The sequence below is a fragment of the Solanum tuberosum genome, unplaced genomic scaffold, assembly GCF_000226075.1.
Source record: "Solanum tuberosum cultivar DM 1-3 516 R44 unplaced genomic scaffold, SolTub_3.0 scf00101, whole genome shotgun sequence".
NCBI lineage: Eukaryota > Viridiplantae > Streptophyta > Magnoliopsida > Solanales > Solanaceae > Solanum > Solanum tuberosum.
Window position 1 is genome coordinate 708823 of NW_006239029.1, and position 23805 is coordinate 732627.

Consider the following 23805-nt stretch of genomic DNA (forward strand, 5'->3'; position numbering starts at 1 on the left):
CAAATTTATTTCATTTCGCATAATTCAAGAGCAAATTTGACCCTTTACCTTACTTCTTTATAAAGTTAGAGTAACTAGCTAGTGTTGGTGACACTTGCGCTTAAACCTTTCGTATCCCAAACCACCAATATGTGTTTGTGTAATATATTTTATGAATAACAAAGATACATGAGGTAAAGTTGATATTTTGGGATCTTTACACAAATAGTCAATTGGATTAACTATTTATTATTTTTAGTCAGTATATTTAAATATTATATAAAATCATACACATATTGTACATCTCTCAGCTTATAATAAGTTGAATCAATTTGAAGTAGCAAATTATTTTGGTGTTACCTTATATGCCCCGGAGCATAAAAGGTTAGCACTACCTTATGGTAACAATTTTTTCTTCTATTTTGCACCAACATTATATGTTTGTTTGGGTCCAATTGGTACTATATATATACAATTTTTTTGCATGGACTGCCTTATTTATAGGTGATCTTGATTTTTTATCTCGCAAATTCGTGAACTATCAAGTAAGAGTATATATGCTTGTTTGGGCCTAACGGTGAAAACAATAAATATTATATCTAGAGAAAGCCTTATACGTAATGTGTCAACCTTATATAAAAGTGCATGATAGTGAATGAAAAATATTTATACACAAGTATAGTTAAATTGGAATAACAAACTCAAACTATGAGCTACATGACGTAAATATTTTCTTTCTGGCAGACATAAAACTTACGTTTTTGTTATTTTCAATGTGGTAGAAAAATTGTTCAGTAATTTTTTTTATTGCTCGTCTAGTTTAGCAAAAGCATCTTCAAAAAATCCAAATATATATATATAATTTTTTTTTTTTTTTGTGAGTTTCACATCCTAACTATTATTTGTTTTTTTTAACCTGAACTTTCACCATTTATATATCAAACCACTAGATATTACTGTGAGTTTTACGCCGCAAAAGAAATCACATAGCTTCGCGTCTCCTGTTATAATTAAATGCGTATAATTATATGTTATCATAAACTTTCAAATACACATAATTTTACAAATATTCACTAGTTCAATTAATTAATATTAGTAGTAACTAGTTATTCTCTAACACAAACCTCCCACGTGGTACAAAAAACCTCTTAACGTCGAACAATGAATTTTATTTTTATTTTTGCAAAATTTAAATGAGGGATCTTTATTTGAAAAATATAAACTTATGAGTTAAGTTATATATTTTTTTTAAAAAATAAAAGAACAATTTGAAATTTGAAATTAAAATTTTATTCACATTTAGCAAATGTTGAACTTCAAATTTGAATCCTAAATTCTATGACCAAACGCCTATCAGAAGTGTATTTGGGTGAAGGTCCTTCTACTCATCTTTTTTTTTCTTCTTATGTAGCTTTTTGTTTATAAAATATATCGCACAAAAGTATATTTATACATATAGTTTGATTCCAATTAATCTAATGTGAAAAACTTAACGTAAATGTCAAGAATCGTATATCTAAAACTATCTAATTGAAGACAAACATCCGTCATTTCTTCAGCACATTAAATTACAAATCAATGGATTAAATTGAACTTAATAGCTTAGAGAGTTTTTCTCTTTCTTGTTTTTCATGATAAAGCTATATATTTATATGTTCGATTGCTTTGTTTTTTTGTTGAGGGCCTAACTATCAGAAAAGAAATTCCTTTCTTCCAAGTTAAGAAATGTTTTCCAATATTAATCTAAATATTTAATTAATCACGTTCATTTTAACTATTCAATACATATAAAATAATTATACATGATTTCAATAGATTGTTTGCTACACAAATTCATCCATCGTTGTATCATTTGGTGGTCAACATGTGTTTTAGATGAATAAGATACATTTGTTTATTTTCATTGCTTGCAAAGCAAAGTTATTAGACCTATTAGTACCATGCAATAGGTCTTATTGAATTTTTCGATCTCATGGAACAGATTTGACAATTAAAAAAATAATCAAATAGAGAAAAAATAAAATTGTCCTTAACAGTTGTCGTTGCAGATGTTATTTTACCACTAATAACTCTCTATTATGGATCTTTGTATAAATTTAATTTCCATTTATTTATTTTTTTGCTTATCAATTTCTCTCCTTTTTTTTTAGTATATTGAGATTCTTTTTTGTTTTGATTCAGAATCATTGAAAAATGAGATTTAAATGTGATTTAGAGTCTACTAATGGGAGATTGCATAAAAATAATAATAAGAATATAGAATGCAAAAAAATTAATCTCAAGTGGTAATATGTGAAAATTTTACTAAGCTAAACTAAGGAGATACAAATGGAATCGAACCCTCATCAATAAGGTGAGAGTACAGGGAACCAACTAACTAAACTACTAAGATGAAGAAAAGTTCATAGACAACACCAGCAAGCCCACCACCAACAATGGGCCTAGCCCAATATAACTAATGATGAGTCCATGCCCAACTAACCAAAGTTGACCCAAAAGAAACAATAGGGTTCATTGATGCTCCATCAAAAGCCCCATCAACAAGAATATTGACCCAACAATAGCAATTGGAGCAATTTCCTTATATCAATTTCTCCCATTTTTTTGGTCAATAGCAATTGCATAAACATGAATTAGCCTAAGGAGGAGCTCACCTTTGATTACTTAGTTGGTGAAGCAATAGCTTATCAAATTCATACGGTCTATTCAAATTGATTATACTCAAATCAAGAAAATGGTTAACTGCATCAACGATAATAAAAATGACTTCTTTATAGGAACTTATAATTTCAATATGATACATATTATTTAAATTCCGAACTAGATATAGTAAGAAAATAAATCTTGAGAAATGAAATAAACAAATAAAGATCATTCCCACACCGTGTTTGCAAGACTATATGTTGATTAGATTTTAACTCGTTCCATTATTAACTATTAGTTGTCCAAGGGCATAAGTCCGATATTTCTGTTCTTAAAACTTTATTTTCGGTGCGATTACTTACTTCATCACAATTTAGATACATATTTGTACTTCCTCCTGTAGAAAAATATGGTCAATGCTTCTAATTTTTCGTCTAAGTTAAGACTTTTTCATTCGGATGAAATAAGCAAAAACCTTTCACTTTCAACATAGGAAGTAATATCATAACTTTAGTACATATAATTAAATAAAATAATCTCAAAATTATCTAATACCTTAACCCAGGCTTCAACAAAAAACTGAAGAATAACAATAACAAGTAAATAAATTAAGTAATTCCTCATATAAAATTATTGACTCTAGAGATAAAATAATATTAGAGAAGACAAGAATTGTTTTGAGCACCAACAAAACCAAAAACAATGCTTTAAATTAAATTTTATCCCAAAATTAATATTTTATTTCACACACCAAACAACTTTTTAACTTTTATGTTATAAAATTAATATACCTAGAAACTATACAAAGTATAATAAAGCACCATTTCATAGTAATTTTTTTTTTAATATACATTTAAGAATATCATAAAGTTGTTTAATTAATAATTATTATAAAAAATATATAGACACAGACAAAATTTCAAGAAGCTAATAAGAAAAAAAATCCAAGAAAACTCAAAAGATAAAATCTTGTTTCTCAGCTATCAAAACATTATCATTTTATCAATTTATCATCTCATCTTTCAGCCACCATTGTGGCAGCAGCCATGGCCGCCCACTCAATCTTCACCACAACCAGCACTACCAATTCTTTCTTATACCCAATTTCTTCTTCTTCCCCTAACATTAACTCTTCTTTTCATGGTGTTTCACTCAATGTTAAGTCAAATTTTCGCCAATCTTTGACCCTTTATGCTGTCAATACTCCCAAACCCCTTACTGTTTTTGCTGCTACTAAGAAAGCTGTTGCTGTCCTTAAGGGCAACTCTAATGTTGAGGGGGTTGTCACTCTATCTCAAGATGATGGTGGTTGTTTACTTTTTCTTTGTTTATGCTTTAATTTGCTGTTTTTGGGGTTATATTTGTGGATTGTGGCTTAAAGATGTAATCTTTATTACTAATGGCTTCAGACCCTTTTGTTTGAATCTTTATCTGTTAGCATTTCCACCCTTTTGTGTTCTAATTTACTGTTTTTTCTTGTCATATTTGTGGATTGTGACCTAAAGTTGTAATCTTTATTACTAATGTTTAATACCCTTTTATTTGAATCTTTATCTGCTTCCATTTCCACACTTTTGTGCTTTAACTTTCCTACTGATTTTTGTTATGCTGTACTTGAGCTGAGGCCTGAGGGTCTGTTCGAAATACCCTCTCTACCTTAATAAGATAGGGGTAAGGTTTGCGTACACACTACCATCCCCAGACCCCACTTGTTGGATTGTGAACTAAAGATGTAATCTTTATTACTAATGTTTCATACCCTTTGTTCTGAATCTTTATCTGTTTATTTTTCCACCCTTTTGTGTTCTAATTTACTGTTTTTAGTTATTTCATATTCGTAGATTGTGACCTTAAGAAGTAATCTTTTTTACAAATGTTTCATACCCTTTTATTTGAATCTTTATCTGTTGATTTGTCCATCCTTTATGCTCTAATTTTCTCTTCTGTTGTCACATTTGTGATTGTGAACTAAAGATGTAACCCTTTCTAAATATATTTCATACCCTTTTATCTAAATCTTTATCTGTTTGCATTTCCTACATTTATGCTCTAATTTGCTCTTCTGTCATCACATTTATGAACTAAAGATGCTCTAAAGATTTAAGCCTTTCTGAGTATAATTCGTACTCTTATATCTGAATCTTTATCTGTTTGCATTTCCACCCTTTATGCTCTAATTTTTTTTCCCGTTTTCCACCCTTTAGCCTTTCTGAGTATAATTCGTCACCTTAGATGTAATCTTTATTAAGAACTTTCGTACCCTTTTATCTGTATCTTTATCTGTTTGCATTTCCACCCCTTATGCACTAATTTGCTTTTCTGTTGTCACATTGGTGGATTCTGACCTAAAGATATAAGCTTTTCTTAGAGTATTTTCACAGCCATTTGTCCGAATCTTTATCTGTTACTTCTGTTACTACTCATTATGTCCTTATTTGGTTTTGTATTACAATAATTTTTGTTTGTGACCTAAAGATGTAAGCTTTTATAGGAATATTTCATACCCTTTTGTATTGAGTATTTATTTCTTTTTCTTCTTTGTATAGGTCCAACTACGGTTAATGTTCGTATAACTGGACTTGCTCCTGGACTTCATGGGTTTCATTTAGTAAGTAATGGTTGCTACAATTTGAATTGTACTGCTTTTCTTATGTACTTGTTCTTGTGGCAATTATTGGTGAATTTTGTTTAATGTTATGCTTTGGCTTGTGTTGCATTGTGTTGTAGCATGAATATGGTGACACTACAAACGGGTGTATGTCTACAGGTTAGCTTCTGATTTAGTTTGAAGTTTGAATTAATCGAAATGTTGGTGATTTGGAACTCCTCTTGTAATGTACTAAAAAAAGTTGAAACTCTTCTAGTAGCTAGTTGGAAATGACGTCTTTAGTTCTAGTTTTGCTGGTACTAGTTTGAAATTTGTTCCCTTTTGTTTTACTGCAGGAGCCCATTTCAATCCCAATAAATTGACACATGGAGCTCCTGGAGATGAAATCCGTCATGCGGGTGACCTGGGAAACATAGTGGCCAATGCCGATGGTAAAGTACATGTTTTCAATTCTTTCATAGCTCTTTGATTCTGTTTTTGTTTGTTAAGATGGATGATGACTTTCTGGATTCTTGATTGTGCTTACTGTATGCAGGCGTGGCTGAAGCAACACTTGTAGATAATCAGGTTGTTACATTAACCTTGTCTGGACATCGTCATTCGATCTCACTTTATGTGCTCTATGTTTGTTATTGTTACAGTTTTAGGATAATTTACTGACTCTACCTTTTGTGCACCAATTAGATACCATTGACCGGTCCAAACTCAGTTGTTGGACGAGCACTTGTAGTTCATGAGCTTCAGGATGACCTCGGAAAGGGTAAGGTTCTACATTTTGTACATTGATCCATTTTAATCTGTGAATTTGAAAAGGTTATTTCTGCGAGTGTATCAAATTTATTTGGTGCATGCTATACTACCTTTACATTTTTTTGGAGGTCTCTGTGGTGCCTTCATCTAACCCTCATTTGGTGGTCTCTCTGTAGGTGGCCATGAACTCAGCCTTACCACTGGCAATGCTGGTGGACGATTGGCATGTGGTAAGAAGAAACACTCTTTTCTTCGCCTTTTCGCGCTGCTCTCTCTTCCTTCTTGTATAATTTCTAGACTGATATTATTCCTGCTAAATGAAAACAACAACAATAACATACTCAGTGTAGAGTGTAGTCCCACAAAGTGAGGTCTGGGGAGGGTTGTGTGTACACAGACCTTATTTCTATCCCTACCTCAGAGGTAGAGAGGCTTTCTCCGATAGGCCTCGGTTCAAGGAAAAACAGTCCAAAGCAGTTCAGGAAAAGAAGTAACGGAATTACAAAAAACAACAGATAATAACAAAACAATAGATAGTAACACAATAGAAACTACAACAAAACAATACCATAATCGAGGTACAAGGAATCAACAAATAGTAACAGAAATCTAAGGACAAGAAAATACGGGAGTAATACTACAGTTACTAATATTAACGGACTGCAAGACACCACACTGCTATCTACTAACCTATGAAATAAAAAGGCAAAGCTAAAATTAGTAGAACTTAGCCTGGTATTGTTTTAACCCCTAGTTGCATAGTGTTTATAATGGTTAATAATCTTAAGAGCTCGTTTTGCAAGTGTTCCTTGACTAAAACTTTGACAGTGTTCAATGTCTAGAACTTTATTGGGCTAGGAAACGAATGTTCGTTTTGCAAAAAGAAACAAGATGCATGCTAAGACTTCCTTTCGAAGAGGCAGCCTGTTTTGACCTGCTTTGGGTGATTATGCTTCTTTCTTTTTCTAAATTAGCCTGACTAGTAAAAACAATTTGGTGTGTAAGACAACCAAAAGTAAAAGGGTCCTCCTGGCAGATTTTCATTGAATATGTGGTGCATTTTGTTTGGTTGATATCCTTCTGCATATAGCTAGTTTGCTTCTCTCTCCGTTTTCAGCTTAGCAGCAATTATATATATATAATTTTTTTTTTTTTTTTATGACAAGGGAAACCCGCAGCCGCTACCCTTTGGGTGCACACAAGGTAAAAACCCCGCTCCTATGCAATAGCTCGCAAACCACATAGGAGAGGTAACCCTCACTAGGCAAGCCTGGTGCGACGAGCTCGACCCACCAACCCAGAAGGCAAACCCCTTGCTTTCGCTGGCAAGGGGTTTCGAACTTGAGACCTCCAACATGGAAGTCCCAAGCCCAAACCAACAACACACATGAATTATGTAACAACAACATACCCAATAGAATCCCACAAGTGGGGTCTTCGGAGGATAGTGTGTACGCAGACCTTAACCCTACCTTGGGAGGTAGATATGTTGTTTCCAATAGACCTTCAGGCTTCAGCTTAAGAAAATAACATGAGTGAAGAAATCAAGGCAAAATACTAAACAAGGCATGACAAAGCATTCTGAAAAAGGATAGTAACTACAGCTATGTAATATAATAATCAAAGTACAAGGGATAATGACTAGTAACTTAAATCGAAGAAACAAGAAACTACTAGAGTAATACTATGACTACTAGTAAGGAAGGATAAGCAAGACAACACTCATCTACCTACAACCTTCTACCCTAATCTCTGTCCTCCATAATCTCCTATCTAAGGTCATGTCCTTGGTAAGCTGAAGTTGCACAGGAATTGTGTAAAATTAAAAAATTAAGTTTACATTTAATAGATGAACTCCAACAGTGTCGTTAACATTTGCACTTCCCTGGAAGGGGTCAATGAGCGATCAATAAGGCTCATGGCTTACGCTGGTGATTTCCATTGCACTTTGGAAGGGTGCCAAGTTAAGGTAGGCCCAAGTCAGTTTTAAAAAAAAAACATTTGCACTTCCCTGTGGAACCTATTCAATCCTTGTCCTTATCTTCCCTCCTGGACACAAACATCTCTGTTTTATGTATTTGTAGTTTTGTGGAGGGTATTCTTCATTTCTAGTTAATGTGGTCAGAATCAGAGTATACTGTATACCTGTTTCTATGAGAAACTACTACTTCTATGGCTTCTTATCTTGCAACTTGTCTTCAATATTTTATGTTTATTTTTATTTGTATATACATGTGTGTGCGCTCGCGCATATGTCAATGTGAATAAACTTCAGGTCTTGGCACCCAAAAAATATCAGCCAATAAAACACAGTTGGTCATCCTTCGGGGTAGCCCAGTAGTTTGGGCTTGGGACTTCCATGTTGGAGGTCTCAAGTTCGAACCCCTTGCCAGTGAAAGCAAGGGGTTTGCCTTCTGGGTCGAGCTCGTCGCACTAGGCTTGCTTAGTGCGGGTTACCTCTCTTGTGTGGTTTGCTAGCTATTGCAAGGAGCGGGTGGTTTACCATGTGCGCACCCAAAGGGTAGTGGCGGCGGGTTTCCCTTGTCAAAAAAAAAACAAAACAAAAAACAAAGTTGGTCACTACAGATGCAGCTCGTAAAAGTTATTTCAGGAAACATACCTGACCTCAAGGTGGAATAGAAGGAAAATGAAACCTCCGAAGAAGGAAACTATGACTAATTAGACCTTTTGGTGACCAAATGAAAACATCACCGAATGTGAGATACAGTATAGAAGTAGGTTTTGCAAACTGATCCTCTGCAGCTATTTTGATTCCTCCAGAGAGCTTCAAATCAACCGTTGATAGCTAGGATATTTTTTTTACATATATTTGTAGTTGCTTTCACTGTGAAGTATTGTGCACCCTATACTAGATCATGCACATTGTGAGGCTAACTATAGTAGACCAGGACTTTACAATTCATGTTTCAGTTTCCAGAGAGTGTGCGTGTACAATATTGGAAGAGTGCCTTGATTGCACCATATGTAAGATCTGTTTTTCATGAAGGTTCAAAATTCATGTGCCATTTATGTGAGGTTTAACAAAGCACTCAAAAGAGAGACCTTTTCAAGTTTGTTATAAAAAAGAGTGAAGTTTGAAGTTAGCTCCAACATCCTACACCATTCTGCCTGCCATCCACCAGGTGCCAGCTCCTGAAAACATGCCTTTCTTTTCTCGCTGAGTAGTTCATCGCCATGCCCCCTCTCCATTCCCCGAGACAGATTTCTTTAGGGTTTACTTGTTATTGGTCTACGTATAGACTTCTGAACATCATTGCTTTAACACTAATAACTGTTAGAAATGGACTGTGAAGGTATGGTTTGTCTGACTTCAATATGTCGAGAGGAAGACTCAATTACAAGTACATTAGTAGAAGTATCATAGATATGTGACTTCTCCACTTTGACTTATTATTTCGTTCAAGTTGAGATCTTTCCTCTACTTTGGATTTCTTAAATGCCGGACATGTTTCTCTTTATACTTTCAGAAGAGAGGCTTCTCGTGTACCTCTCTCTTGCCACTAGATATTGATCCTTGGTTGGATTTCTTACATGCTGTTTACAAAACTACCTTTTCGCTAATGCTCATCGCGAATTCTTCCTATGCAGGTGTGGTTGGTTTGACTCCAATATGAAGTAAATGCAGCAACAGCTCTTTTGTCGGAATTATAATGAGTGAACGTATTTACCCTCCTCTTCGGGTTACCAATAAATCTCTACATGAATGTGTACTGAGAAATTCTTGATGAACTAAATTTGAACTTGTATGTACACTTACTTGCCAAATGTAGTGCAACATTTTTTTGCTTCAAAACTGTAATTGGAGTCATCTATTTTACTATCCTTTGTGTTTTGGCTATCAAAAGTGACACTCAATTAACTAAGTGTTGTCTTGGATTTTGCACTCTTGTCATGTATAGCTTCCCTTGAGACGAGGGTCTATCAGAAACAACAATTTGTCGTGATTAAGATTAAGTTTATCACTTCTCTTGAGTCGAGGGTCTTTCAGAAATAATTTCGCTACTCTATAAAGATAGGGGTAAGATTTGCGTACATTCCATCCTACTCAGACCCCCTATTGTAAGGATCATTCAAGTTTGGTTGTTGTTCGTTTACGTCTTCAATATATAGTCATGAGCTAATCAATGTTTTATTTGATTTTCTACTTGATGTCTGGTACATATTTTAGGATATCGATTAGTATAGATTCGTTACATGTAAGATTCATCATGGGAGAAGTGCAGTCTAACTAGATTTTCATTTTCATTTTTAAGGCTCGGACTTGAAATCTCTCATTAATTTTGGGGGAAGTTTTATGTGAAAGCAAGAAGCATTACTTACTAATTAAGTGGCATTTTACATCAGAATGATTAAAGTAAGAGTGGCAGTAAGTTTTCAGCCATTCTTAACTGTTAAATTATATAAGCAATTATGAGTAATTAAGGTTTTAATAAGGAAATTAGCATTTCTAAGATATTTGGTTTAGCAAATGCATCAATGATTGCAGGAAGGAAAAAAAATATTGTACTGCCAAAACAATATATATAATAGTTTCACTTAAATTTTTGTTAAAATTTCCTGAATTAATTAGTATATTTTAAAAAATGGCAAGTTCGAAATTTAATATTTATTGAAATTTATTAGTTTTCATATACATATCAATATTTTATGTTAAAATTACTGGATTTGGTTGAACCCATAGCACTAAGGTTACATTCACCATTAACACCAACTACCTCTAGCTCGAACTCTATAGATAGAGTAATACGAACAAGTAAAACCTCAAGCTCGTTTCAATTGAGGCTGATGTACATAATTAAATATTTATGTGATTAATTTAACCATTTAATACGCACTTGAAAACACACGTAAACAAAAAAAAATTAAAATTTTAGCTGAAAATGTCTAATAGAAATACTTTATTATGTGTTCAGATGCTTGGCTAAAATAATTTGTAATTTTAAGTGTTTAAATGAAATTTACTGACAAGTTTAAGAGATTATCGATGAATTTATAAGCATGTGTGTTATATCACACATTTTAATTTATTTCTTAAAAACTTTTTGTCCAGTTAAATACTATCACATAAATTGAGACACTGGGAATATAAGGAGGCTCAAATTCCCCCATGTGTTGGATAAATCAACTGACAAGTTTAAGAGATTATCGATGAATTTATAAGCATGTGTGTTATATCACACATTTTAATTTATTTCTTAAAAACTTTTTGTCCAGTTAAATAGTGTCACATAAACTGAGACACTAGGAATATAAGGAGGCTCAAATTCCCCCTGTGTTGGATAAATCACGATTAATATCTTGTTTAATTACTTTTTGTGGGGTAATATATTGTTTTTATTCACTCAATAATTCAAAAGTAAGTCTAAGAGATGCTTAGATATTTTAAGCCAAGAACATGTGTTTCAAATTTAAAAACTTCCAAATTAAGCAAAGTGTCTATTCTTGAAAAGTAGATTCACTATTATATATGATTTTTAATTTGAAATTGGCACATTCATAGTTACTAATTATAAATATAGAGATTAGGTTAATGCAATTGTAGCTAAGTGGATTTTAAACTTCATTTTTCCTAACAATATTAATGATAACCAACCATGTCAATAGATTAAGCTATATTATATAACTAAGTACTTTTTTTTTATCGTTTCAATTTTATCGGATGATTTAGAAGGATTGAAGAAATACTTTACAGAAAGTGATATTAATTATGGACAATTTTTTTCATTAGAGTAATTGTTGGGCTCAATTAATTAATTTAAAGAAAATTTTAATATGATGTAATATTATTCGTCTTGAATGAAATATGTACGATTCCTTCGTAAAAACCTCACACTAATAAGAATATGTCTATACCTTATATGTAGAATATGTCTAGCTTCTCCTTATGCGTGTGTGTCTCTAAGTTACATTAGTCATTGTAAAATTAGCAAACCGAGCCACTTGCATCATTCCACCAAGAATCTTCATACTCATCACGTTGAATCATTGACACACTCTGATTCATATCAATCATATCGTTATGCTGAATCAATCCAAAAATACTCTCCGATCCGTTTCCTAATTGCTGAATCAACACTTCGAAAATAATTTGCATAATTTCTAGTAACTTATAAAGAGATTAACCTCTTTGCGTAATAGGAAATAGAGTAAAATCTACGATTAATTAGTGCAACAAATTACATGAAAAAGTAACAGATGTGATATATATAGGAAGAATTAAATTTTTTTTATGGGAATTTTATTAATTCACGTTATATTTTTTTTTTTTTTTTTTTGACAAAAGTAGGGAATTTTTAATAATAAAATCAACGAGTATGAAAAATGATAGGTATTATCTATCATGGATATTTGAGACTATTTCTTGGTGGTCAAACGATAAAGATATAATGGAATATTTACAAGTATATGAAGATAGATCGCTCACTAAAGACGTGACACGTATCTTATTACGAGTTAGGTGATGTGACACATACTTTACTATAAGTCAAGTGACGTAATATATATAAGTTTAGATTATGCAAAGTACCAAATTATTTTTATCAATATATTAATTTTTGTATGAAAGATCTGGCCGGTGATATAAGAAGTATCAAAAAACAAAATTAGGGAATTTAAAGAGTAATAGTTTTTTTCTAAAATTAGTGCGTTACATATTGGTTAGTTATATATTTCTATAGTCAACTATGGACCAACCATATTAATCTGTCAATATATTTAAATCATTATAACTTTGCTTATGGAGTACTACCATATTAATAAAACCGATCTAGTAGATTAAATATTTGGATCTAGTAGATTATGTATCGTTATTGATACATAAGTAGACATACGTGTTAATTCGTGTGAGATACACTCTAATTGATTTGTATATATCATTAGGATTATATATGTGTACCTGTTCAACTTTGTACAAGCACTCAAAATTGAAAGACGTAAATATCAACTAAGATCAAATTTAAAGAATACGTTTATGTATTACGTGAATGCTTGAGTAACATATAACCCTTTCAAATATTCATGAATTCAGATAAAATATTTAAAAAGGATACAATAGATAGTTACATAAAATACTACACTTTGAAGCATTCCCTTTCTTGCAACTCTTTTTTATTTATTTATTATTATTATTATTAATGGTTATATACTTTTCTTGATGATGTCCTATAACTTAATCACACTCAACCCAAGTGGGAAAAAGTACTTTACTTGGCAACTAGACTAGAAAGAGTGTTATATGTTTGTTATTTGAGTTGCTTCCTTGCTTTTTGCAACTTGTATAGAAAATATACTTGCTTCAAGTTAAGACGGATTCAGAATTTAAATATTGTAAATTCAATGTTAAAATTTTTAAAATTAAATTACTTTTTGCATGTGTGGTCTGTAAATTTGAGTAGGAATTGCGATTATAAATTTCACAAACTCAAAATTTGAGATGAATTTGAGATTTAAATTTACCGTACAACTTTTATTAGCATTGAATTAATTTTAGAACTATGGATTCAGGCCTATTATTTATTAGTACAAATTTAATATATCTTTACGAATAATAAATTTATGTTTTGCAATAAAATTCAGATGAATATGATATTGTGTTGAAGATGAATTTTAGTCAAGAGCACTCATATAGTATTAATATGGAAGAGGGTTCTTGATATAATTGGTAAAATTGTTGTCATGTACCGAGGAGATCATGAGTTTAAGTCATGAAAATAGCCATTTATATTATAAATTATAAATACAAGATATAATTAGACTGCATATAATAAATTTTTGTGGTCCAGCTCGTTTTTAAATTTCGTATTTAGCGAAAGCTTTAATGTATGCCTTTATTAGTATTTTAAAAAAATATACGATTACTATGCTTTTCAATTCAAAGAAACTATAGGTATCTTATTAATTCATTCTACTATATTTAGTTCTTGGCCTAAGGGTGCTAATGTAGCCTACCATTTTAGCAAATTGATTTGGGTGTGGTTTCTAATTTAAAAAAAATAAAATATAAGGTACAATAATAATTAAATGACATCATTGCATAATTTTAAGAACTAAAAAAAATATGCAAGTCTGCGCTAGCTATAGAGGGTTTGGCTCTCATTAAGAATATACACAGGGTATAATTAATGATAAGACAATAATATTGAAATTCATGACTTGAATATATATGTATAAGTATTTTTAAAAAAATCTTAATCAGAGTTACCAAGCTCGACTTCTATATATGAAATTATTTTTAGAAGAAAGCTAGCTTTTTTACCTTTCGAGAAATTTTATAAAATGAAATTGAATTCAAATTAGGAATGTTGAACACCGGACAATAAACCAAATTTATGACAACAAGAAAAAAATACTCTCTATCTTAATTTATGTAACACTTTTCATTTTTCAAAAATCAAACAGTTTAAGCTTAACTAGGAATTTGAGCATAAATTTTTTATTTTTTTAAAAAATAAAATTTATATATTTATAAATTACGTACAAAAATTTAAGTTTTAGTCGAATCTCTAGCGTCAGCCAGCCTCACAATATTATCCCCTGCACCTTGCAACTTTCTTGATTTTTGGCCACCCATTCTTCAAACTCCTTTATTTTACTTTTATTACCTTTACTTTTTTTCTTTTCTATTCATGTGTTTCTATTATTTTTTACGTATAATATATAAATATGTCTTTTAATTTAGTTTTAATGGTATTACATTTTTTAATTTTGAAAATATGTAAATAGACACTAAAATTTATATAAAACTGAACAAGTAGATAAACATATATTCTACGTGACAATTCAAACGAGCAAAAATTTATGCACTATACAAATATGACATAAATTTTGAACTAATTAAGGAGGACGGACCTTCAGATATTGTTTTGGTTTTAATAGGTCTAAGAAAATGATATTTTTTAATACTACTTAGATATTTTCCTTGATTAGTTTTTTGATATATAAAAAATATTACTCTAGTTCTATTGTTTATGGCATTTCTTCAAAAATTCAACAATAAATTAATTGACATAAGCTGTGGCTGTGGTGATTGTATAAAAATTCTAGAAAATTGTTAGGTGCTTTGTATCGAATATTTATATCAAATTAATAAATATTAGACATATATCTTGATGGTTGTATATACACTTTCTAAAAGTACTTAATTATTGTTAAACGATAAGCATTTTTTTTTCTTAGTTAGATGTATACACTTGGTGCAGTATTCTCTATTATCGCAAATATTTATTACTACCTTTCAAAGAGTTGACTTCCATTTTTGTTAATTACAAATCTAATCGGTTTATTTTCTTGTAAATAATTAGATTAAGATTGAAATAACAAGGTCCAATTGGAGTGGGAATAAAGAAATAGACATCATAGTGATGGCTAATTTAAAGAATAAAATGGCATGTAAACAGATGCTAAATTTGGATCAAATGATCTTGTAGACATATTCTTTTAAATCATTTTGATTCCTTTTTATGACTTTTTTCTTATTGTTCTTTCTCTCTTCATATTTCATCGTGGGATGACTTAATATTGCAAACGTAAAATAATAATATATTTAGCGTAATCTTATAAGTGAAGTCTGATATGAGGAGTGAGTGTTGGATACACAGTTTTACTTTTATTTTGTGAAGGTAGAAAAATTATTTTTGATGAATGCTCTACTCACTTCATGCATATAAAAAACAGTAGGAAAAGAAAATACAATAGTGAAGAAGACATGTTGATAATAATGAAGAAAAATAGTGAATAACAAAAAATAATGCAATAGTTGAAGCAAAAAGAGAATAATAAATTGTATTTTTTCAAAATGAAGAATAAGATAGTTGCTAGGAAGATGACTTACACTATACCCATAATTAATCATTAAGTGATTACTTTTCAAACTTATGAAAACCTCATTAGTAAAATTTAAATTTTCAAAAGTATAATTATTTAATAAAATAATACACACTTCATGGTGATTTCTTTAAAAGAGTGCATAATTAATTAATAATATAGAATTAGTAAAAGAAAATGGACAATAACATATTATTAAAAGGCTATACTAATGGTGAATAAAAATAACTAGGCAACAAATATAAAAAGACTTTATTATTATTTTATGATATGATTATAAGTGTGAACTAATAAATAAAAACAAAATAAAGCACCAAACGGGGATCAAAGAAAAGCAGACAAACATGCCATTAGACAAAATTGAGATCACCCATAATTAATCCATATTCAGTTCAATTTTTGCACTTTAACTATTTGATTTATCGATTATCAATTTTTATTTAACATTATTATTAAATTAATAAGATATTGATTATTTTAATCGATCATTTTAAAGATTATTCGTTAATTATTTATTAAATTATCGATTAATCCAATATTTTAAAAAATGAATGCGAAGAAGGATTTATGTTCGTCCATCTTGATTATAAAATTTTAAACTACTTTCAAATCAATAATAACCCAATATTAACAATAGTACAATACGATAATATTTTTTTAATTTAAATAATCGTTTATGATTTGATTTTGAACGAATTTCCTTCTATCAAACTCATAAAATAACACTACTACAATAATCTCACTCGACATGGCCACCACATACTGAAGTGCACGTTATTAATTACTATTAATTAATTATCTTCTTTTCCCTCATTTTGTAGGAGAATTAAAAGCTATTTTACCTAGCTCTATATAATATAATGTTGGCAAAGTCATTTAAAGGAGGAAATTAATAAAAATGAATTTATAACAATATAAATGATTTTTTACACCAACAATGTAATTTAGAATGTTTCTAGAAGATTATATATCTCATTTTCTAGGTAACTAGTTTTACTGATGTGACTATTACATCTTAATTCAATTGCTTTTGAGGTGATCAATCTCACAATAAATAGGCCCGGAGAAAGTGGTGTATACATGATTATATCCTTTAGCTAAACAAATTATTTTTTATAGACCTTGACTTAAGTAGCGCATATCCAACACTGTAAAAAAAAGAAAATAGAGCAATAAAGAAACCAATATAATGGACAATAGCAAGAAAACAACAATTGGATAAATGAAACAGAAAAGAGGCGATAGGTAAAAAAAATCAAAAAATAAAACAGTATGAGAGCACTTATAATAATAACTAGTATTATTATAAAAGGAACTCGATAATACTCAATTACCTACTAGCATTTCACCTTAATCTTCAATTTTTATATCCTCCCATTATTATGTACTTGGTAAACTATAAATATGCCATGTTTTGACTATAATATTATTATTATTTTTTGACAATTTGATTTATTATTAATGAAAGATTCTAGTTATAAAAAAGTTGGAGATCAAATCAAAGATAATCATAGAAATTATATTCTTGAATTTGTCATACTTAGAAGAGTATTGGCCTAAAAGTGGAGTACCACTATTAAATTTAGTGAATTTAATTTGTTGAGATAGAAAAAAAGCAAAGGGTTTGCTTGAAAGCCAATCGAATCTTGGTGGTTTGCCTTACTTGCTCATACTAGCATTTCTTGATTAAAAATATTACTTTTTTCGTATTAATTTATGTGACAAATTTTCTTTTTAATTTGTCTCAAATGAAATTATATTTCACTATAAAAAAAATAAATTAAAAGTAGCTACAATATGCGTGGATAATGTGTCGCTAAATCGCTCGTATTTAACATATAACTCTCTACAAGATAATTTATCTTTAATCTATCGCTAAATGTATTTAGCGGTGAATTTTATTGTTTGACTACGTAACTCGCTCGTCGTTAGTTTCTATTTTTAGTAGTGTCGATGAGCTGATTTATAGTCATAAAAAAATCTATCACACATGTTAAATCACAAGTTTTTTAATAAAAACAAGTTTTTTTCTTTTAAATTTCGTGTCAAGTCAAGTGTATCATATAAATTGCGACGAAAGGAGTAAGTAATTATAATAATAATAATAGTAATCAAGAATAATAGTTGTTTTCTTTGAGTCTAAGAAGTGATGGAGTGAGTGAGGTGGAGCATGCCATTAACGTGCAATGCTTTATTTGCTTGATGAGTATTTATTATTCATGAGTTTTGTTGACAAATTACTTAACTCTAATTAAATTTATAACAATAACAAACCAACAAATTAAACAAAGAAAAATCATTAAAGAGAGTGTGAAACCAAAACTTCAAAGTCACCAACAAATTAACATACTTTTTTGTTTTTATTTTTCAGTTATAACACTCCCTTTGGCCTTTATAACACTCATTCATTTCACCTTTACTACTTAGTCAAAAAATATTCCAAATTAGTACATTAAATTTTTCAATATAAAGAAACTTTTACCTTGCAATTTCCAAAGCCTATATACATTACCCCTTCATAAATAACTTGGTAATTAAAAAGGGTAATATATATACATTGCATTTCACTAATTAATGCTAAAATGTGAAATTTATGTCCATTTAATTTCACGACCTTCAAATGATCTGATCTTTAATTTTCATCTTATCCCTTGAACTTACGCTAGTATGACATAAGTTTTTTTTTTATTTTTATTAAAACATAAAAATTAAAGACCAGCACAAAATAGAAACAAAAATGCAAATGACCATAAAATCAAGAAAAGTTACTTGTCAAACTAAACTATATGCTAAGTGTAGTTAAAGGAAGTACAAGAAGTGCCAAAGTAGACTTCTACTATTTACTTAAAAGACACTTTTCTTTAGTCTAAAAATAATGTGAATGGGAAAGAAATAATTAATATTGTTCATTAACTTAGTTAAAAGTTGGGTAGAATATAATTTTGACTCGCTCCAACCATGTCCTTACCATTCATTACAAATATATATATATAACAAAAACCACTAGCTATAACATCACACTCTCTCTCTCTTTCTCTTTCTCTCTCTTTATATTCTTTCTTTCATCACTCTTCTTGTTCTTCACTTATTCACTTGTTTTTGCCTTCTTTCCTTGTTTTTGTAGTCATGGAAGTTTGTCAAAACTTCACCGATCGCTCGTACGCTTTGAAAGGAAAGCGCACTAAGCGATCGCGACCGTCGTCCCCGCTGAACACAGCGGGAACGACGACTACAACCATCACTACTACCACCGGTTCATCGATTGCTGGTGGTAGTAATGATGGAGGTGGATATGGAGGTGATTTTTACAATTCACCAACCACTTCTACTACTCAAATTTCAACAACTAGCACATCTGAGGAAGATGAAGATATGGCTAATTGTTTAATTCTGTTAGCACAAAGTGGATGTGGCCATAAAGTAGAAGAAGTTAAAAAAGAGAAAATCAACAGCAGGAAATTTGCAGAAATGGCCACTAGTAGTACAACTGGAAAAGCTGGTTTTTTTGTCTATGAGTGCAAAACTTGCAATAGAACTTTTAATTCATTTCAAGCACTTGGTGGACATAGAGCAAGTCACAAAAAGCCCAAAACCATACTGGAAGACAAAAAATCTGTCACTATCAATACTGACAGTACTGCTATTGCTGCTGGTCATGATAATTTACATGATCAAGATAAAGAGCATCTCAATAAAATTAGTAGTACTACAACTCATTCAAACAGCAAAACCAAAATCCACGAATGTTCAATTTGTGGATCGGAGTTTTCATCAGGACAAGCATTAGGCGGACACATGAGAAGACATAGACAACCACCTACCACGACGATGATAACTGCAAGCAATCTTTCAGAATCATCGTCGTGCCATATTCATGATGAAAAATCAAGAAGAAATGTTTTGTCTCTTGATCTTAATTTACCAGCACCAGTTGAAGATGATCACAAATTCGAACAAAGTCTAGTCTTCTCTGCAGCCCCTTTGGTTGATTGTTATTATTAGTAATTTAAAAAAGTGAAGAGATTATATTCCATATATTTTTTTTAGTAATTTTAAAAGTGAAGAAATAGTGATAATGAATTTTTAGAATTATTGTTGTTCATAAAAATATACAAAAAATTGTTTTCTAATTATTTTTTTGTTTTCATCTAGTATTGTTGGTAGTTTACTTTCTTTGAAATTCAATACTTTGAGTGAGTAAGTGGTTAGTGTTCATGGTTGCCTTCCATTCACGAAAAGGAAGTGATGATGTATCCTTTATTTTTTGTTTACTTTTCTTTTCGGGCCGGGCCAGGCTCGGTAGCAAATTAGAAATTTTACGAAGAATGTTCAGTTGATCAACCTTAAACCTATCTGGCTTCGCGAATGCTAGATGGGAGGTCGGGTCCGGACTTTACTCTTTTTATTTGATTTGAATTTAAATTAGTCGGATCAGTATGTTTCGGAGGTCTTGGAAGATGTGGTAGCTAGGCAAAAGCTAGGAGCATGGAGTGTGGGAGGGATTGCTTTATGGAATTGTTAGGGTTTGGCATCACCAGCACCACAACTAAAAAGTCTGTGGATTAGGTTCTGATCCCTATTTGTATTTCATCTTTTTATATTATATTTATTTTTTATGATTATTATTAGTATGAAAAATAAAATAATAAGAGGGTGTTGTTTCATTAAATGACAAATAATAAATGGATAGGAAAGGTATATGGATGGGGCTGGTAACAGCCAAAACCATGTGTATCCACCTGTATTATATACTCCATATACACTACTACTTTTCTTTAACTAACTTAACTTTGTTTCGTTTCGAAACAGATTCAAAATTTAAAGTTTATGAATTCTGCATTTCTTGTAGTTGTTTGTTTGTCATTGAACTTGAACTCCTGATTCGTGGTTTATTACTTCCTTCGTTTCAATTTATGTAAGCCGATTAGCTAGGAGCATGAGGATCAAATTACCTAATTTTCTACGTGAATTTAGATATAGAATGTTTAAAAATAAAATTTACATAAAAATACTGAAGTCACAATAATTATCAATCATCGAACTATTTAAAAGACATAAAAATAATCACGATAAAAATAAACTCATTTGACTCTCTAAACTACGTCACATAAGGTTTTAGAGCATTAATTCTTCTATACACCTACAAAATTCGAATCAAAACTATTGTATTCTACTAATATTCGATCCATACCATATATTGTACATCCACCTTGGTATTGATCTCAAGTAACCAATACATTTCAGAGTCGATTCTGTGAGTTCGACTGAACACATTGCTCTCAATACAATTTATATCCGTAACAAAAACATCAATATATATACATATAATAAGATTACGACTATGCTACAAGTTGTTGTGTTATAGTTAAGAAAATATGTGTAAAATTTATTTTTTTATTTTTGGTTATTTGTTTTATACCTAAAAGTTTGGATAGCTCTCACTAGAATAGATAGAGCTACTAGTAGCCATCAGCCCACCCCTCACACCTAATTCTTAAACTCACCATACCTTACTTTTCAAGTTTCTTAACTAACTTATTAACCTTTTATTTCAGCCTCAAATAGTCACTGCAAATCACACGTCACAAGCAGTTAGGTATGAGGTCTATAAAGTTATATGTTTTTTGGTTTATTATACGGTATGTTCTTAACGTAACTGATAAAGTTGTTGTCACGTGACATCAAATTTGAATTGTAAAAACAACTTCTTGCAAAAATATAGTCTACACTATGTATGATAGACCCTTATGATCAGGTCCTTTTACTTGGTGTATCGAAATTTCGGTATTTAGTACTCATATTTGGGGACGATTAATTAAATTCATTTTTTTCCTAGAGAGATTTCATGTTGAGGATAAAGTGGTTCTTAACAAATGTGACTTCATATTAGAAGCTCAAACCTAATATATATCTATGGTCAAGGATGAAGCCTGAAGGAATACTTATCGTTTCACTATCTGCATCTTGATCGGTTAGGTTTAAGGTTTTATACCACACTACAAATCTGGCCCCTCTTTTTCTACTTCTATATTTAAGTACATTGTAAGTATGACATTATCTAATTAATCCTTTCGTTATTACATGTTGTAATAGATAATTTATTTTATTAAGATAAAAATTCATTATACTGACGATATATAACTTAATTAGAACTATCTAATTAGGTTCCACTCCTAATCAACTTTTTCATTAAGGTTTCTCTTCTAATGACAAATGAAATAAGACTTCCATTTTAAGTTAATCTCACTTTCATACTTTATAATATATATATATTTATTTTTTTTATTTTTTTTTTTATTTTTTTTTTATTTTTTTTTTTTTTTTGAATATCCTCAACGAAATTCCAAACTTTATCATTTTTTTAAAACGGGTGAGGATGGAGGTGTGAAAATTGGTGTGGTCACTTAATTATATTCACTAATTCTAATTAACCTGTTTGTTATGTACACGTTTTGGTCATAATTTTGTAATCTTAGCATATATATATATATATATATTGTTTGACAAATTAAATACAAATACAACGTGTGTGTATGTGTATGGAAGAAAGTGGGAAAGACAAATATAAGAGAGATTCATTTAGATTTAATTTGCACATGTAGTGGGGGACTACTAATTTGTGTCAATCTAGTTAATTGCCTAATGTCCTCTCTTACCTTGCAATAGTGTTAATTCAATTCAATTAATGATTATTTGTTATTATAATAGTGGTTGATTTCGTGTGACCTATATAGATCACAGGTTCAAATCAGCTGCGAAAGTAAATATTAATGTTTTATATTAGGGTAAGTTGTCAAAGGCCCTTTCTCAGATCCTCTATGAATATGGAATACTTTGTACGCTCAGTTGTCTTCAATTTCCTTTTATACACCTCGCCTGATTCATCAAATACATGTTAGATATCAAAGGCGCAAAAAACTCAAATATGCCATCAAAGTGTCAAACTTTGAGAAAGGGCTCATTTATGTCATATGTTAGAAGTTTAGTTGATCTGTGTTATTTTCGTTTGAACACGCTCATTCATGTCATTATTTGTTAACTGAAAAACAGTTCTGATTTTGCAAAATCATTTTTTACACATGGTAAATTATGATTCGACTACGTCATTAATTGAATCTTTTCTTTTTTTTGGAAAAAACTCAAATATATCATCAAACTTTGAGAAAAAACTCATTTATAATATATTTTTTGTTTTTGCTATAATTTAGACCTTAATTTTAAAATTATTTTTATCTGCTTCATTAACCACTAGATCTATCTCATTGATGGATTAATGTATTATTGGATCAATTATCTAAGCAAGAAGAAAAACTATAGTATAAAAAGAAAGGTAACAAAGAATATAAATCATTATGTTGCACTGTCTAAGAAATATATAAACATTATTCTAAAGTCAATGAAGATTAATAGTATAGCTTATCTCTTTTACAACTAATTAAGTACTTAACTAACTACATTTCAAACACGTAATTAAGTATCTATAATTGAGGACTAATTAAGTCAAATACGTTTAGTCTAAATTAAAGTACTTAAGTTGTATAACTTAATTGATGAGAAAGTCATGAAAGTGGCAGTTACTGAACCTTAAGTTGTTGTTTGGTATTAATATATTATTTTATGTACATAGGTATTAGTTATGTCAGATTTATTTATTCGTATATTAATTATTCTACATTCTATTTTGTATAAGATAATACATAGAATCCCTCCTAACTTATATATGTATTAGTTATATGGATTTCTAAATTACAGATCGAATCTCATATTAATTTTATATATGAATTTACCTCCTAATCAACTACTGTAGTTTTGCGTATGTGTTCGTAATAGAGTTTCATACATGTCACAAACTAATAATAATAAACTATAAGATGTGGTGTAGTGGAGATGAAAATGTTCATTCAAGTCCTGAATATAAAAAAATCTTGATAGGAAACGTTATCCTCCAAAATGGATCTTATACGATATAAATCTAAAATAAT

General features: G+C 30.3%; 2 protein-coding genes across 4 annotated transcripts; both read left to right on the forward strand.

Annotated features, from left to right (window-relative positions):
• The first annotated feature begins 3540 nt into the window (after positions 1-3540).
• LOC102605869 (superoxide dismutase [Cu-Zn], chloroplastic) lies at positions 3541-9973 on the forward strand. Of its 3 annotated transcripts, none has more exons than XM_015309446.1 (8): positions 3541-3933; positions 5169-5230; positions 5350-5389; positions 5566-5661; positions 5766-5797; positions 5915-5990; positions 6157-6210; positions 9590-9973. In XM_015309446.1, the coding sequence occupies exons 1-8, from the start codon at positions 3669-3671 to the stop codon at positions 9613-9615; spliced, it is 651 nt and encodes a 216-aa protein (XP_015164932.1). In that variant the 5' UTR covers positions 3541-3668; the 3' UTR covers positions 9616-9973. The 3 variants fall into 3 exon arrangements, with proteins under 3 accessions (XP_015164932.1, XP_006349038.1, XP_006349039.1); XM_006348976.2 differs by having other exon boundaries at positions 3541-3930; XM_006348977.2 differs by having other exon boundaries at positions 3541-3927.
• An 8899-nt stretch (positions 9974-18872) lies between these two features.
• Positions 18873-19886, forward strand: LOC102605970 (zinc finger protein ZAT5). Its single transcript, XM_006349063.2, has one exon. It carries the CDS (start codon positions 18950-18952, stop codon positions 19823-19825), a length of 876 nt encoding a protein of 291 aa, XP_006349125.1. The 5' UTR covers positions 18873-18949; the 3' UTR covers positions 19826-19886.
• Positions 19887-23805: the final 3919 nt, after the last annotated feature.

Coding starts and splice junctions, on each gene's coding strand:
- LOC102605970 (XM_006349063.2), top strand. CDS start 18,950: ATGGAAGTTTGTCAAAACTTCACCGATCGCTCGTACGCTTTGAAAGGA.
- LOC102605869 (XM_015309446.1), top strand. CDS start 3,669: ATGGCCGCCCACTCAATCTTCACCACAACCAGCACTACCAATTCTTTC. Junction 3,934..5,168: donor ATCTCAAGATGATGGTGGTT/GTTTACTTTTTC, acceptor TTCTTTGTATAG/GTCCAACTACGGTTAATGTT. Junction 5,798..5,914: donor CAACACTTGTAGATAATCAG/GTTGTTACATTA, acceptor TGCACCAATTAG/ATACCATTGACCGGTCCAAA.